This window comes from Mus pahari, chromosome 10 (genome assembly GCF_900095145.1).
Source record: "Mus pahari chromosome 10, PAHARI_EIJ_v1.1, whole genome shotgun sequence".
NCBI lineage: Eukaryota > Metazoa > Chordata > Mammalia > Rodentia > Muridae > Mus > Mus pahari.
Genome location: NC_034599.1, coordinates 102,339,062 through 102,353,683, shown reverse-complemented (window position 1 = coordinate 102,353,683; position 14,622 = coordinate 102,339,062). Strand labels below are relative to the sequence as shown.

The window sequence follows — 14,622 nt, the reverse complement described above, 5'->3', positions numbered from 1 at the left end:
GAAATCCGCCTGCCTCTGCCTTCCAAATGCTGGGATTAAAGGCGTGCGCCATCGCTGTCTGGCCCTCACATCCCTCTTAAGAATTACATGAAAATTCAAAGGGGCTTCCAGCCCCTCACTGGGCAGTATCTCTGGCACTCACAGTACTAATGCCTGCTCTCTCTCAGGCACTGCTGCTGGAGCAGATTATGACTCTGTCACCCAGTAGAGAAGGAAGAACTTAGAGATGCAGATTGTCAGCAATGACCGCCACCCTTAACATTTGGAAAAGAAAATTGCTAGTGAACTTAGCTTGAGATGTCTTTGCTACTGGCTCTGACGTAGAAAATCTTAGGAAACAATTTGAAGTTCAGAAGAACACACTCTTAATAATTGAGCTGGGGACTTTTTGAGGTCAGAGAACAAGAACAGTCTAGCTAGATTGGAGGCTGGGCTGGTGATGATTAATTTCTTGTGTCCATTATTGCCCTCAGCTTCCTGATATGATTTAATAAAAATTGCTGATGAGTAGATGTGCGTTCTGAGGATTTCAAGTAGTTTTTTTTATATAAAAGTTTAGATTTGTGATTCTTTTAAATAATTATAGGATTACTTAAGATAAATAATAAAATAGATTCTTTCTTTGTAATCACGAATTGCTGCCTGCCAGTAAGACAAACTGGTGGAGAAATTTATCTTGCTTCCTCACACCATGTTAATCTATAACAAGATGCTTAGTTACGGATGTATGTGAGTTCTTGGGAATAATTTGTTTTGTTTTGTTTTTAACCTGTAACATGCAAAGTGTTTTTTCATGTAAAGGTATTGGGGAAGCCTATTGTATTGTTTCGTTTTATAGTCATTCACTAAAAGAAAAATAGAGCCGGGCGTGGTGGCGCACACCTTTAATCCCAGCACTTGGGAGACAGAGGCAGGCGGATTTCTGAGTTCAAGGCCAGCCTGGTCTACAAAGTGAGTTCCAGGACAGCCAGGGCTACACAGAGAAACCCTGTCTCGAAAAACCAAAAAAAAGAAAAAAGAAAAGAAAAATAGAATGTAATCCTATTATTTCTATACCATTTGAAAGCTTTTGCTGGGCTATATAAGCTGGAGTAGAAATTTTTTTCACTGATCTCTTTTTTGGGACCAAAAAAGAGGAGCATTCCTATACCGTCTCCGTTTACCCTGAACGTCAGAGCTGACCTTGGACAGCAATCGGAGAAAGCGAAGCATATATTGGGTCACCCAGACTGAGGGGGAGACCCTTTTATTTGAATTTGTTTTTGGGAAGCCAGCCGCTGCAGGTGGCCCTCAATGTGGAGCAGGATAGCATCCAGCATGTGAAGGACCCTGAGGACCAGCGTGCGCTCTGAGACAGTGGGCTGTTCTTTCCAGTGCTTGTAGGAGCTGGAGGTCACCGGTGCGAGCTGAAATATAGGACCAGCATGAGAGTGGAGGAGGGCCAGGGACCAGCATCAGAGTGGAGCTAGAGAGAAGGGATGTGGGGAAGTGCCAAAGAGGATGGGGAGACAGGGGAATGGTCACTGGATCTCCAGAGGCCAGGTGGTCCTGGGGCCCATGGTGGCTGAAGAATGGGAATATTCAGTGGGGACAGATGGACCAGAGGACTAGCCCTAAGGAATGATAGGGATGGACTTGTTATAGACATAGGTCCCGTGGAGACACAAGAACAAGACCCGGGGATGAGGACAGGGTCTGGCAGGATGCCCACAGGCCCTAAGCCAGGGTGATAGGAGGAAGGTTGAGTGGGAGGCATGGCCCAGGGGGCATGAGCAGAAGCAGGAACTGTAGAGGACAGAGCAGAGCTGTGCTCACCTGACCCTTAGCAACCTTAGCTCGCCATCGGTGCAGTATCACACGACTGACAACCAGCAACATGGTGGTGGTGATCGTGACCCCAGCCACGGGGTAGATGCGATTTTCTCCCAGGCCCATCCAGTAGCCAGGGCAACCCAGGCTGCTCTTGCAGCTATCTGGGCTGTTTGGTTGGCAGCCCCAGGGCTGCAAGTCCAGCCCTACTTGGTACCAGAGGGGCCTCGACCAGCCACGGCTAGGGACAGGCATCACCAGCAGGAACAGCGATGGCACTAAGAGCAATGAGTACAGCATGACTGTACCCACTGAGAAGCCGGAACCCGGATACCTTGGCAACGGGCAAACACCCCTCCCCCAAGAGCAGGCCCAGCTCTGAGGCAGCAGCAGGTTCCAGCTGGGCCCATGGCCTTTCAAGATACAGCTTGGCCAAATGATGGGGAGTGGGGGGATGGACTCCAACCCTCCTATCATCTTGCCCTAATCTAAGCGCCCTGCTGCCTTTAAGGTCCAATGTTCTCGACTGGGCTAGCAACTGGTAAAACAGAGCGCAAGGGAGCTTCCAATACGCAGCTCAGCTCCACTCCGCAAGCACTTCCAAGTGTGGCTTCCTTGAAGGTTTCTGCTGGCTGCTGTCCCTGCCTCACCCAGACCTCCCTCACCACCCTTCCTTGTGCTGGGAGCATGGCTTCCCTCCTAGAAAGTCACCTTTCCAAGGTTAGAGAGAGCCTCACGTACTGCCGTCACCCCTCCATGACTACCTTGGTGGTAGAGTCCGTTCTCTAGCATGGACCCCACGCTATTTTCTTTAGAGCATTTCTGGCTACCTACATAATCATCTTTAGTCTCAGATTATAAAAACCCACGGCTTCCCCCTAGAACCCACCCGAGACTGACAAGTTCCTGCTTGAGGCCTGCCTCTGGCTCCAGGTCTTCATTCAAACAATATTTACTGAGCACCCAGACCCAGTGCCAGAATGGAGTGTGACAAAACAGATGAACAAAAAACTCTGCCTTCCCCCGCTGAGTTTTGGCGGGAGCTCAGGTGGCTTATAAACACTTTGGTGCCAGGCACGGGCAAAAGCCATGATAAATAGGCCCAGGCAAGGGTGCCTGGGTGATTTGGAGGGCAGGGAGCCTCTGTCTACAGTTGGGAACTTGCCCAGTACCTTGCACTGTGCCTGGAGCGTACCTGATGAATAGTGAAGTTCATGAGTTCTGGGCGGGAGATGTGGGTATTGCCTTCTCTGGGCATTCCCATGTGTAACCCACCAGGCAACCCATGAGGCTGCCCTCCCCCCCCATCATGGGGTCAGTAGCCTGCAGGACCAACACATGTTGCTGTTTTATGCCCAAAGTCAGCTGCTTCTTGACTGACGTGCTCTGCCAATCCCAGTGCTCTGTGAGTAGGCAGTTCGTAACACTGACTTTTAAATCCAGCAGCAGACCACGTGAATGGTTCTGTTCTTTAGCTGGGAGCTCAGGGGTTCACTCTACATCCCTCAGAAACACCAACTCCACCCTGCCTCTTAATCGGGTTTATCCCTAAGAATGGCTCTGTCCTGATCTACAGTTCTGATTCCATTTATTTTTCCAGCTAGAGCTAAAGGACTGTCTATGTAGAACTGAAGAGAACCTTCAGCTTATAAAATACTAACCCAGTCTGGGTGCCACCACTGCCCGACTCAGCATGCTCACTGCCTGCCCCTGATCTCCCCGAATCTTATACCCCAGTCCTGTCTACCTTAGGGTTTATAAGAAGGATTGGGAGTCTGTGCCGAGGACCACTCGATACCCCGGCCACACCCTGACCATGCCACAGCAGAGCCTGAAGTTGGACACATTTATTCCCAACGCTGTATTCCCACATCAGCTCCTCTTCAGCACCAGCCAAGGCCAGCCTGACTGCAGTGCCCTGCCCCAGGCCTGTAGCACTGAACTTGGGAGTCCCAGGGCATCCATCCATGAATTGTATGTGCAGGTACATGGAACGGAGTCCCAGGTGGCACCTGGAGGTGGCCCAGAGGCAGGGGGTTTCATGAGGGTGACCTGTCACAACCTCCCGAGGTAGGCAGTCTCCTGCAGCAGAGTCAGAGTTTGGTGGCCTGTGCGGGTAAGAGAGGAGGTTCCAGTCAGTTTCCGGAGGACATATCTGAACTCCCAAATAGCACATCTCCCCATTCAAACAACTTTTTTCCAGGCAGAAGGGGAAGAGCGATGGGTTCAATGTGGCCAGAGCCCTGGGCGATGCCACCAACCTCCTGGAGATGGGGTCAAGGTGGGGATAAGCAATAGATTAACAAAAACTGCTCAGTGCTGCAGGAGGCAGCTTACCGAAACAGGGCTTTTAGGGACAGACTTCCGGTGGCTGAGGGCAAAGGTCACAGCATCGTGGACGGAGGCAAAGACATGCTGCTTAGTGATAGATTCATCAAAGAAGTGTCCAGCTTCAAGCTGGGCGACCACAGGACCTGTGGACAAGGAGCAGGTCCTGTCGGCATGCAGTCCCACCAGGAGACTGGATCCCCAGGCACCCTGAGAATTCTTTGCTACCTATTGAAGCTCAGTCATTCCTGTGTGTCTCTTGTGAATGCGTATGTCCGTGTGTGTATGTGTGTGTGTGTGTGTGTGTATGGTGTATATGGTGTGTATGTGTGTGTCCGTGTATGTGTGTTCGTGTGTGTGTGTGTGTATGTATGGTGTGTATATGTGTGTCCGTGTGTGTGTGTGTGTGTGTGTGTTACTTGCACCCAGAAGACACAGCAGGATATCAGATGTTCTGTTCTTATCCCTCTCAACCTTATTCCCTTGAGACAAGGTTTCTAACTAACCCTGAAGCTCTATTGGCTGAGCAAGTAGCTCCTGGGAACCATGTCTCCACTCAACAAAGGCTAGCACTATAGTTATGCATAGATATGCCTGGTTTATTTTACATGGGTGCTGGGGACTTGAATTCAGGTTCTCATATGTAGGCAGCAAGCCTGGTTATCCACTGAGCCAACTTCCTAGCCCTATTTCTTGATTCCCGTCTCCCGAGACATCCCTGACCTCCTGTTTCAGAAAAAGTTTTTTCCTTATGCTGTTTGATAAACCCCTTAACCAGAAGAGCTCCACCCTCTGCCCGGGTTGTTACTGCTGTCCCCATTCAACGCACTGTAACAGGCTGCGATGTACACTTCCACTTCAATCTCCCGGAAGTCACGGAAAATCTGCAGCAACAAAGAGGGCTGGCCTTAGAGAGGTGGCAATTGGGCAAGGTTTAGTGGGGGAGCTCAGAGGGCTTGGTTTGTTGGAGGGTGGGGTGGCCAGAAGGTGAGAGGCAAGTGGTGGGATCGGCATGAAGGCTTGAGGGGCCCCGAGCCTATCCGCAGTCCCTTACGTTCTTCAGGCTCTTAATGCACACAGTGTCCACAAAGGAGAGAGTACTCAGGTCCAGGATGAGGCTGTGGAAGCCTGGCTGAGGCAGGCCCAGGGACTTCAGTGAGGTCATGGTTGTGGCCTTGGCATCTTCTTGATTGCTGGCGACTACATCCTGCAGCTCCTCCCCTTGGTGCACCTGCAGGGGATCCAGATGTGCTAAAGGGCCATCGATGTTAGAGCAAAGGCATGTACATAGTATACAGTGACACACAGAGCCAGACAGAAATGTGCATACTGATATGCAGGTAGATATATGGAGGCACGCATGGGACACATAAGAACACAGACATGGGCGATAGGAGAGACATGTGGATCTATAAACACAGGAGGGACATGTAAGGACACAAGAAAGCATACCCCCAACATACACAAAGTGTTGTTACTTCCTGGGCCAAAGTTTAATAAAGGTGCAAGAAAGGAGGGTGCTGGGAGATCGTGTCCCATCCTTAGCCAAACAGGTTAGAGTGGCTAGGGGCCAGAGGTTGGCCACAGGCACTCATGTGCCTTACACCCTGACCTGTCTGAGTCTTTGGTTAAACTTGGCATCACCCTTGACCCCTAGACTTGCCTATTGTTCCTATGCTCTTTCCTCTACCCATGAGCATAGACTATGGGGTCTTGTTACATCTAGATCAGTCTGAGACTACAGACAAGGGCCAGAGGAGAACTCATTATCAGGAAAGTCTCCTTGCAGCACCCCTCCCATCCACCACTAGCCCAACACTGTCAAATCCACACTTAGCAGGTCTTAGCTTTCCTCGTAAACAAACGTGGGCACCCCATCTCTGTGGTTCTCAGATAGTCCCCACTCTAGCCTCACCTTGGCCTCAGAGCCCTCGACGTCATTGCTTTTGACATCTTCCAAGTTGGTGTTGACGTTGACGGAAACTGAGGAGATTTTGGAAGAAGCATCCTAAGAGGGACAGAGGTGGTGAGAAAGTTATCCCAGTCGCCATGTGACAACCAGGCCGGCAGGCCTGGTACTGCCCCTGGCTTTGGACAAAGAGACACATCAGGACCTAGGCTGCCGGCCTGAGAGGAAGTTCTAACAGTAAATGGGACATGTCGTGCTTCACGCTGAGGAAGGTGGCATCTCTAGAGCTTTCACTGTCCTTCTAGGGGCTGACACAGCGTCCCTGGGGTGCTGAAGGACAGAGTGGTGATGAGAAATGACAGGTGTCAGAAAATGGGACAAAGACAAAGGATGGGGGAATAGCTGGGGGCCAGGGCTGTGAGCAGAGCAGGGCTAGGCCAGGAGGGAGCTGCTGAGGGGACCCTACCTGTTTCTGGGACTTCTTGGCTTTCTTCATTCGCTTTAACTTCATCTCCTGCTTTTTGATTCGTTTCTTCTTCTTGGTGATGAGACGGTCAACATCCACACCACACTAGAGACACAAGACAGAGGTGGAGGCTGGTACTCTGGGCAGATGAGGAGATTCAGATCCCCCTACCCCTCCCCCTCGTGTCCCCTCCCCCACATACCCCCTTCACTCCAAGCAGGGGGACCCCGGCCTCACCTTCTCTTTCAGAGAGTCGCTGTAGAGCTCAGCGTTAGCGAAGTACATTGTGGCTGAGGAGCGGAAGACTTTCACACCCGGGACCTCCTTGGCCTGGAGATGAGGTGGGGTTGGGGTGGCTGAGCTTCCCCGCTGTGTCCTCTTCACTTGGCTTTCCTCTTAGACAGCATGCTACCCAACCTCTGCCCCAGCCTGTGGCCGATGCCCTCCCGGGAGCCTGGGCCGTAAGCCTGGCTGTACGGCTCCTGCTCCCCGTGTTACAGAAGTCCTGGACTTCCCGACTTCCTGTCTTTCACCAAGTTTTGTGGTTTGGCTCAGACCCATCCATGGTCGTGTCCCCACCCCTGGGTCTTCTATTGCCACCCTACACTGCTTTCTGCAGGCAGACAGGGGAACCTGTCTACATTCACTCACACCTTCCCCAGCTCTTGTCCCTTCCCAGCCTCAGCCCAGAGCTTTCCTGGGCATTTGGGCCTGGAGCACAAAGGCCACCTCCCAGCCACATGCAGCTGGGTTGCTCCCTCATGTCTTCTCCCACACCTAGACTCCTCTACACTTTACTCTGTTCATTGTCCTGCAGAGGACCTCGAGGCTCTGGGCCACGGTGAAGGATTATTTTATTCTATACCCTCACACAACTGTTGCTCCCACAACATGGCGTGAGGCTTTTTAGAATATAAACTGGCAACTGGAAACCTGGCATTCCCACTGAGCAGACCAAGAAAGCTCCCCTAACACCCTGTGCCCCCTCCCTGCTCCTCCAGTCTCCTGACCCAGGGTAGGGTTTGTGCCTTTAGCTCTAAGACGGATCCCATTCACTTAGGGCCTGAATGGGGTCACAGACCCAGACTCTTCACTTCAAATTCCAAGATCCAAAGACAAAGTACTTCTAGTCTCATATATTCTCTCTCCACTCTTGGAGTAGTGTATGTGTGTGTGTGTGTGTGTGTGTGTGTGTGTGTGTGTGTGTGTGGACCTGGCATATGGAGGCCAGTAGGTGACACCGGGCGTCGTCCTCCATGGCTCCTCCTGCTTTAGAGACAGGGTCTCATACTGAACGTAGAGCTAACCAATGGGCTACACTATCTGCCAGGGGCCCCCAGGGATCTTCTTGCCACTACCACTGAGCACCATGGTTACAGATGTGCGTGCCTCCATGCCTGATGTTTTGTCTGGGTGCTGAGGATTCAAACTCAGGTCTTCATGTTTGTTCAGCAAACAGTTGATCCACTGAGCCATTTTCCCTGTTCCTCTCCCAGTGTTCCTGTCCATGTGGAAGGGAACTAAAAAGGACCCATTTGTCTTGTCTGCCCCACCCCACCCCCATTTAGCCCCTGCCACTCACCCCAGAGTATTCTGCCACGTCTCTATAAATATCCGTATCTGGCACCTGCCCCAGGACGGAGTAATGGGGCCTGAGGAGAGAGGAAGGGAAAAAAAAAAAGAGGCAAAGACAAAGAAAAGACCATAAGAAGACAATGGGGGCTCCTGGGGTGTCCCCAGAGAAGCAAGGAAAAGCTGTGGGTGTGAAGAGCTGGGTGTGACACTTACTCCCTCACCAGGCTGGAATTGGGGGGAACCAAAAATGGTTGACTCACAGCTGCATTCGGACCACCACGAGCAGCAGGGAGAAGACTATAGAGACTGCCAGGCCAATGTCCAGATTCAGCAGGATCGTGGCCACAAAGGTCACCAGCCAGATTAGCTGATAAGAAAAGGGCAGGGGTCAAAGGGCCCACTGGTAGTAAAGGACCCAAGCCCAGTCCTGGGCTCCCAAGCTTCTCACCAGGTCCACTCGGTTTGCCTTCCAAAGAGAGCAGATGTCCGAGAACTGCTTCATCATGCCCTTTAGGTTCACAATGATGACGGCAGCCAGGACGGCCTGGGGCAGGAGGAATGTCATCAGGGTTGCTGAGAGGTTCCTAGAGGCCGACAGCCTCCACCACCCAGACATGACCCACCCAGACTGGCCAAGCACTTGGGCAGAGCTCAGCCTACAACCAATTACCACCACACCAACCTTATCCCCTTGGAGCTGATTAGAAAGTTCTAACCTTTGACCTCCAGTTCCTGATTTACTCCCCCAAGAACTTAATCTTGTATCTCGGAGCCCCTTACACGGGACTAGACTGATTAATCTGGGCTAAGGCCATGAAGCCTGGCTGGGAGGGGTAGAGGCTCACCTTGGGCAGGTCTCGGAAGAGTTCCCCAAGCTTGACGATAATAAGAAGGATAAAAAGGGAAGACACGGCTCCAGCAACCTGCAGGGAAGGTACGAGCAGAGGGTGAAGGCAAGCCCGGGGTGGGAGCACCCGGGCAGAACAGCACGCATGTCCAGATGGACATGCACCCACATACGCACGCTCACACCCGAGGCCTACCTGTGTGTTGCCTCCCGTGCTCTCCTGTACCAAGCTCCGAGACATGGAGCAGCTCACGGGGAAGCATTGGAAGAAGCCCCCTATGAGGTTACTGAGGCCAAGGGCTACCAGCTCCTGCGGGGGAGGCGTGTAAGAAGACTTGCTAGGGACGCCTAAGCTGACACACTCCCAACCCCCATTCCCAGTCAGCGGCCCAGCATCCAGCATCCCCGTCCTACGCCGAGTCACAAATCCAGCCTTACCCTTAGTCTACTCCACTCCTATCGTCTGGGCCCACATACATCTGGCGTGTACAAGGCCCCCACAAAGACCCGCAGCACAGACCTGGTTACTGTCCACACGGTAGCCATGCCTCAGGGCAAAGATCTTCCCCAGTGAGATGGCAATGGCGAAGCCCACCACGGCGATGGCAAAGGCATTTCCCACAAGCGTCGCAAACAGCTCTGTCTTGGGTGCCACCGGGGGGATCAGCCTGGGAGGAACACCTGGGAGGTCAGAGGACGGTGGCCCAACTCTAGCTACCCCACCTCCCTGACAGGACCATAGCTTACCCTGTGGTGATGTTGCCCACCACGTCGACCTTGAATCTGTCATTCAGTTTCACACCATAGGAAATAGCAGTGGCCCCAATGAGCTGTGGGGACGGGGCAGAGTTAGGGGAGGAAGGTACTGGAGGTATAATGGAAGAGGGCTAACCATCTGGGGGTCCACGGGGGGGGGACAGAATCTTTTTCTGAGGAATGGGAAGGTGTAAATAGGGTGAGAGAGAAACATTACCACTTAAGGAAGGGGACATAAGCGTGGTAAAAAGCCAAGAGAGGGTTTTTTCCTGCAGACTGCTCCAACACCCTTGCAGTTGCCCTCAAGTACCTTGAGGTGGCGCTACCAGGTCTGCCCTCACTTGCCCTCTCCCCCGCCCACCATCCCTGGGCATCCGAACCGTGAGTAGTTCCCCAGGGATGGGCAGGGGCAGACGTCTCTGCAGCTTCTCATTCAGCAGCTTCACTAGCACCAAGGCCACACCCGCCACGATCGCCGTGACCACGGTGCCAGGCACAGTCTTAGGCAGCTTGGCACAGACCTCCAGCACTGTCTGAGGAGAAGTGGTACTGTTAAAGCCAGAGTTCAAGGTCACAGGGCACAGCCTGCCTACCCACCCTTGCCCCCACCCTCACTCACATAGATAACGGACAGTGGCCCAGAGTGACTGTTGAGTTTGATGCCAAACACATACTTGAGCTGAGAGACGAGGACTTGCACAGATGCAGCCGTGGTATAGCTGCGGACCAGAGGCTCCGACAGGTAGGTGACCACGAAGCCGAAGTGTACAAGGCCCAGCCCCACCTGTTGGGTGGCCAGGGAAAGTCAGGGGAGGTGGAAGTCACAGGCACAGCCAAGGGCAGGTGGGGGATCAGAGAGGGTCACAGTGTAAGTCAGATACTAGGATGGCTGTTTTGTACCTGGAAGAGGCCAACCAGGAAGCTGAGTGTGTAGGCCACCTGCACACGGGCATCATCAACTGTGGCATTCAAGCTTTGCACGAAGGCCTCATCTGCTGTCAGAGATTCTGTCACACCGCCCACCATCACAGACATTACAGCAAAGGTCCCTTCAGGAGGAGGACAGGGAATGTCTGGATCGTGGGCAAGCTGGGCAGGCCTCTAAGAACTTCCCAGCCCCAAGGACTAGATCATTCACCACCCTGAAGCCAGGGCTTTGAGATATTCAGAACCTAAGAATCCCTACAGTTTTCTAGTACTGCTTGGGGCGATTCATAGGCTATTTCATTCTTCCCCCAACCTGTCCTGCCCTGCCCAGCCTGCCCTTCTCTCTATGAAAGGGTTGCCTGAACTCCACTTACCCACAGAGATGTGTCTAGAGGTACCAAACAGGAAGTAGATGAAGACAGGGTAGAAAGAACTGTACAGGCCAAACATAGGAGGCAATCCCGCCAGGAGGGCATAAGCCAAGCCTGGAGATAAAACGGTAGCAATGCTGACTTGAAGAACAGGGTCTCAAAAAGGTGGAGAATCCAAGCCCTGGGCTCGGGGGGGGGGGGGGGCATAGCTCCAAGAGCAGAGGCCATGGCTCCTGGTTTGGCACTTCACAGACCACAGAGCTTGCAACCCAGGCAGTTAGAGGTAGCTCACCCTGAGGAAGCTGCATGATGGCCACACTCAGGCCAGATAACAGATCGCCCAGGAGCCATTCACGCACAGGATACCGGGGTAACCAGCCCAGGACTGGAACGTGTTGGAGCAGAAGAGAATAGGCCCGAGCACGGGAACATCTAGGACCGAGAATAGTCTGTTACAGGGTGAACTACTGTCTGGGCCCTGAAAGAACCCCCAGAACTTCTTCCCTCATCATTACCGGAACCAAGTTCGCCACTGGTGGGTCTTCGCCACTGGGCCCCAATGCCCCAGATCTTCTAGTTGCTCCTGGTTCAGCAATGGCCTTTCCACGTGGTAGTCTCTCCTCTGCAGCTCCATTTCTTGGGCTGCAGACAGGAGTGCCTCCGTCTGATGCGTCCCTTGGTCTAGAGAGGTGAGACCACAGACATACAATAGAACTTCTACCTGGGACCACAGAGCCACATACCTGAGTTTTCTGGGCTCAAAGATCAAGGGTAGAGCTAACCCTGCTGGTCTCTGAGGGCCCCGTGCTCACACCCAGACAGAAGCAGTGTCTGAACTTTGGCTGCTGGAAGACTCTTTTCTGGGCCAAAGTCTCTCCGGAAGGGAGAGATGGATGAGCATGACCCACACATCCAGCTCAGGTGTGGCTGCCCAGCCCCGAGTACCACTTCAAGTCCAAGTCTAGGTCCGGGTCCAGGTCCAAACTGACTGCGCTTCCTAGCCCCTACCTCTCAGGCCCTTGGCTTTCTTCCCTGAATCAATTCCTGTCCAGTCCCCTTTCCAGCTTTTCCACCAGGAGCCCAACCTTGTTGGCTGAGAGCAAGTTGACAGATAAGACCTAGCAAACCAGAGGTCTGTAAGCAATACTGCCCTCCAGTTTCAGGACAGGATCCAGCAAGACTCCAGGGTCGAAGCTCTCACCTCCAGGGAGTCGAGACAGGCTCCCACTCGGAGAGACTTCACCTGGGAACAGGAGCTTTTGGAAGCCAAGCCAACCCAGAGGGAACTCTGCCCTGAAATCCTTCACCAGCCAGGCAAGTTCTGACCTGGGGTGTGGGAATCCTTCATGGGAGGCACTTCTCTCTCCCCGGAGTGGGAGAAAGAGAAAGACTTTACCAGAGAGTAGGATCTGGAGGGGTCTCTCAGAAGAAACTCTGATCTGGGGGGAGTGGGGGTGCGGGGGAGCCTCCATATGGAATGCAGCTCTCCTCTATGAATATATTTCAGGGGAAACAAATTTGGAGTGGGCAGGGGGTAGGGGCTAGCCTTTGGGAAAGATTTCATCTGTGAGTTCTGATCTAGGAGAGCTATAACCAGGGGAGAGAATCCCACCAGAGGGGTAGGAACTCACCTGGGAAGACCCTCTAACCTGGGTGTCCAATTGGAGGAGGGAGCAGTGCAGACGCAAGGAAGATCTTCAGAGATTCTCTGCACCGCCGGCTCCAGGAGATCGCAGCGGCCCCTCTCCCTTCCTTCAAGATCTCTCAAGTCTTCTTAAAGGGCTCCCTCCCCTTACCAGGCGGCACGCGCCTTTGAGGGCGGAGCCTTGATGCTTGGCACCTCCCTTTGGGAGGGCACAAGGGCCGGCAGTGACAAAAGTGCACGTTACCCCTCCGACTTAGGCCGCGGCTGGTCCACCGCCTGGCTAGAGCCTGTCTTGCAGCGGTTTCTCTCCCAGTCCCAACGCTCCCAGCTGGCACACCTCCCGTGCCAGGGCTCCTCGGCAGGCAGCAGCTTCCCTGCAGCGCCCTTATTAGCACTCCAGGGACGTTCAGTACAGCCCTCAAGAGCTGGGGTCGCGCCGGATCCCGCCCCCATTCCTCTTGTTTGGATTTCCCTCTCGGAAAATCCTCGAGGCAGTAAACTAAGGCTGCGCAGGCGGGAAATGCCTGTCGGGGATTTGGCGGTTCTCTTCCTGAATTGACCCAGGCCAGGAGTCACAGAACTATTAGCGCTTCGCGGACACGCGGAATTTGGGCAGTGCCCTGAAACTCACCGGACCCATCGGGCAGTCCCATGGCCCTGAAAGGGTAGCTCGTGTATCGCTTTTCAGACAGCTCCCCCAGGAGGCCACTACCGGCTAGAAGGTGGCGCCAGGCCGAGAACTAGGCCGGCAGCAGGCTCCAGCGCTAGGATGTGCATGATCAGACCAATCAGAATTCTGGGGGTGGCACCTAAGTCATACTCTCCGGGCGGGGCGAGCCGGGAGAATAAAACTTTAACCCTTTCCTTCCCGTCGGCCTAGCTTCTGTCCCTGCCTGCAATTCTTGTGAACTTTCTGCTGGGAGCTGGAGCATTCTGAAGAGACTGGAGTACTGAAACGAAGGACCAGCGCTACGCTTGGCCAGTGTTATGCCTCTGTGCCCTTAAGTGGCTGGACCTAACTGTATGCTTTGAAGAAGGTCCCCACTTTATGCAGAGGAGACATTCTTGACGGATCTGGATGCCTAGGTGCGTAACCAGGGGCCCCAGCCTCAACTGTGGGAGATCTAGGTCTGTAGGGTCTGTCAGGGACCACCAAGCTGTGAGGTTTTTCCCTCTGAGACCTGGCACAGTGGTCCTCAAGGCCAACCCCACCCCACCACCATTTTTTTTTTTCCAGACAAGTTTTCTCCATTTAGCCTTGGCTGTCCTGGAACTCAGCTTAGTCTACAGAGATCCACCTGCCTCTGCCTTGTGAGTGCTGGGATTAAAGAAGAGATGAAAGGTATTTGTCACCATGGTGACTTGTTTTGTTTTGTTTTGTTTTTTTCGAGACAGGGTTTCTCTGTATAGCCCTGGCTGTCCTGGAACTCACTCTGTAGACCAGGCTGGCCTCGAGCTCAGAAATCCACCTGCCTCTGCCTCCCAAGTGCTGGAATCAAAGGCATACCGTGGTGGCTTCTTAATGAGGCCTCCCTTTCACTTTCACACATGGCCACCTAGACTGGAAATGGAGCACTCAGGATTCTTTCCAACTCTGGAAGCTCTACCCTGTTATCCCAGGAGGGCCCTCTGGGTGTGGTCAAGCTTCTGTCCTGATCCGAGTGAGAGAAGACCAGTAAGAGTCAGAGTGTAGGTGGGTAAGGCAGGAACTGCAGTGGGAACACCTAGGTTTGGTTTGACTAATGGGCAGGGCCACAAAAGTCAACCTCTGGGTATTGAGGAAACCCTCATAGGACTGCCTAGACCAGGAAAGGGCTCCTCTTGGCGCAGCTCCTGTGCTCCAACTTCAGGCTCCAGTCACAAGGTGAGAGGCCTTATTTCAGAAAGAAATGGGAACCTGGTCCAAATCTCCCATGAAATGGGCTAAAAATAACTGGATATTTTGGAGGGAGGAGAGCTTGGGTTCCTGCAAAGGTCATTCTGGGTGAA

General features: G+C 53.2%; 2 protein-coding genes across 3 annotated transcripts; both read right to left on the bottom strand.

Annotated features, from left to right (window-relative positions):
- Nucleotides 1–1,220: 1,220 nt before the first annotated feature.
- On the bottom strand, nucleotides 1,221–2,109 carry Tmem89 (transmembrane protein 89). The gene is made up of 2 exons (XM_021205906.1): nucleotides 1,816–2,109; nucleotides 1,221–1,406 (listed from the first exon to the last, which is right to left on the bottom strand). The coding sequence occupies exons 1-2, from the start codon at nucleotides 2,107–2,109 to the stop codon at nucleotides 1,221–1,223; spliced, it is 480 nt and encodes a 159-aa protein (XP_021061565.1).
- A 1,532-nt stretch (nucleotides 2,110–3,641) lies between these two features.
- Nucleotides 3,642–13,408, bottom strand: Slc26a6 (solute carrier family 26 member 6). Of its 2 annotated transcripts, none has more exons than XM_021206597.1 (21): nucleotides 12,620–13,408; nucleotides 11,504–11,669; nucleotides 11,281–11,420; nucleotides 10,992–11,102; nucleotides 10,591–10,739; nucleotides 10,310–10,474; nucleotides 10,071–10,223; nucleotides 9,682–9,764; nucleotides 9,455–9,602; nucleotides 9,131–9,244; nucleotides 8,933–9,010; nucleotides 8,536–8,631; nucleotides 8,348–8,454; nucleotides 8,095–8,164; nucleotides 6,750–6,842; nucleotides 6,513–6,617; nucleotides 6,053–6,145; nucleotides 5,192–5,368; nucleotides 4,967–5,021; nucleotides 4,147–4,283; nucleotides 3,642–3,917 (listed from the first exon to the last, which is right to left on the bottom strand). In XM_021206597.1, exons 2-21 carry the CDS (start codon nucleotides 11,620–11,622, stop codon nucleotides 3,903–3,905), a joined length of 2,208 nt encoding a protein of 735 aa, XP_021062256.1. In that variant the 5' UTR covers nucleotides 11,623–11,669; nucleotides 12,620–13,408; the 3' UTR covers nucleotides 3,642–3,902. The 2 variants fall into 2 exon arrangements, with proteins under 2 accessions (XP_021062256.1, XP_021062255.1); XM_021206596.2 differs by having other exon boundaries at nucleotides 3,659–3,917; nucleotides 13,265–13,356.
- Nucleotides 13,409–14,622: the final 1,214 nt, after the last annotated feature.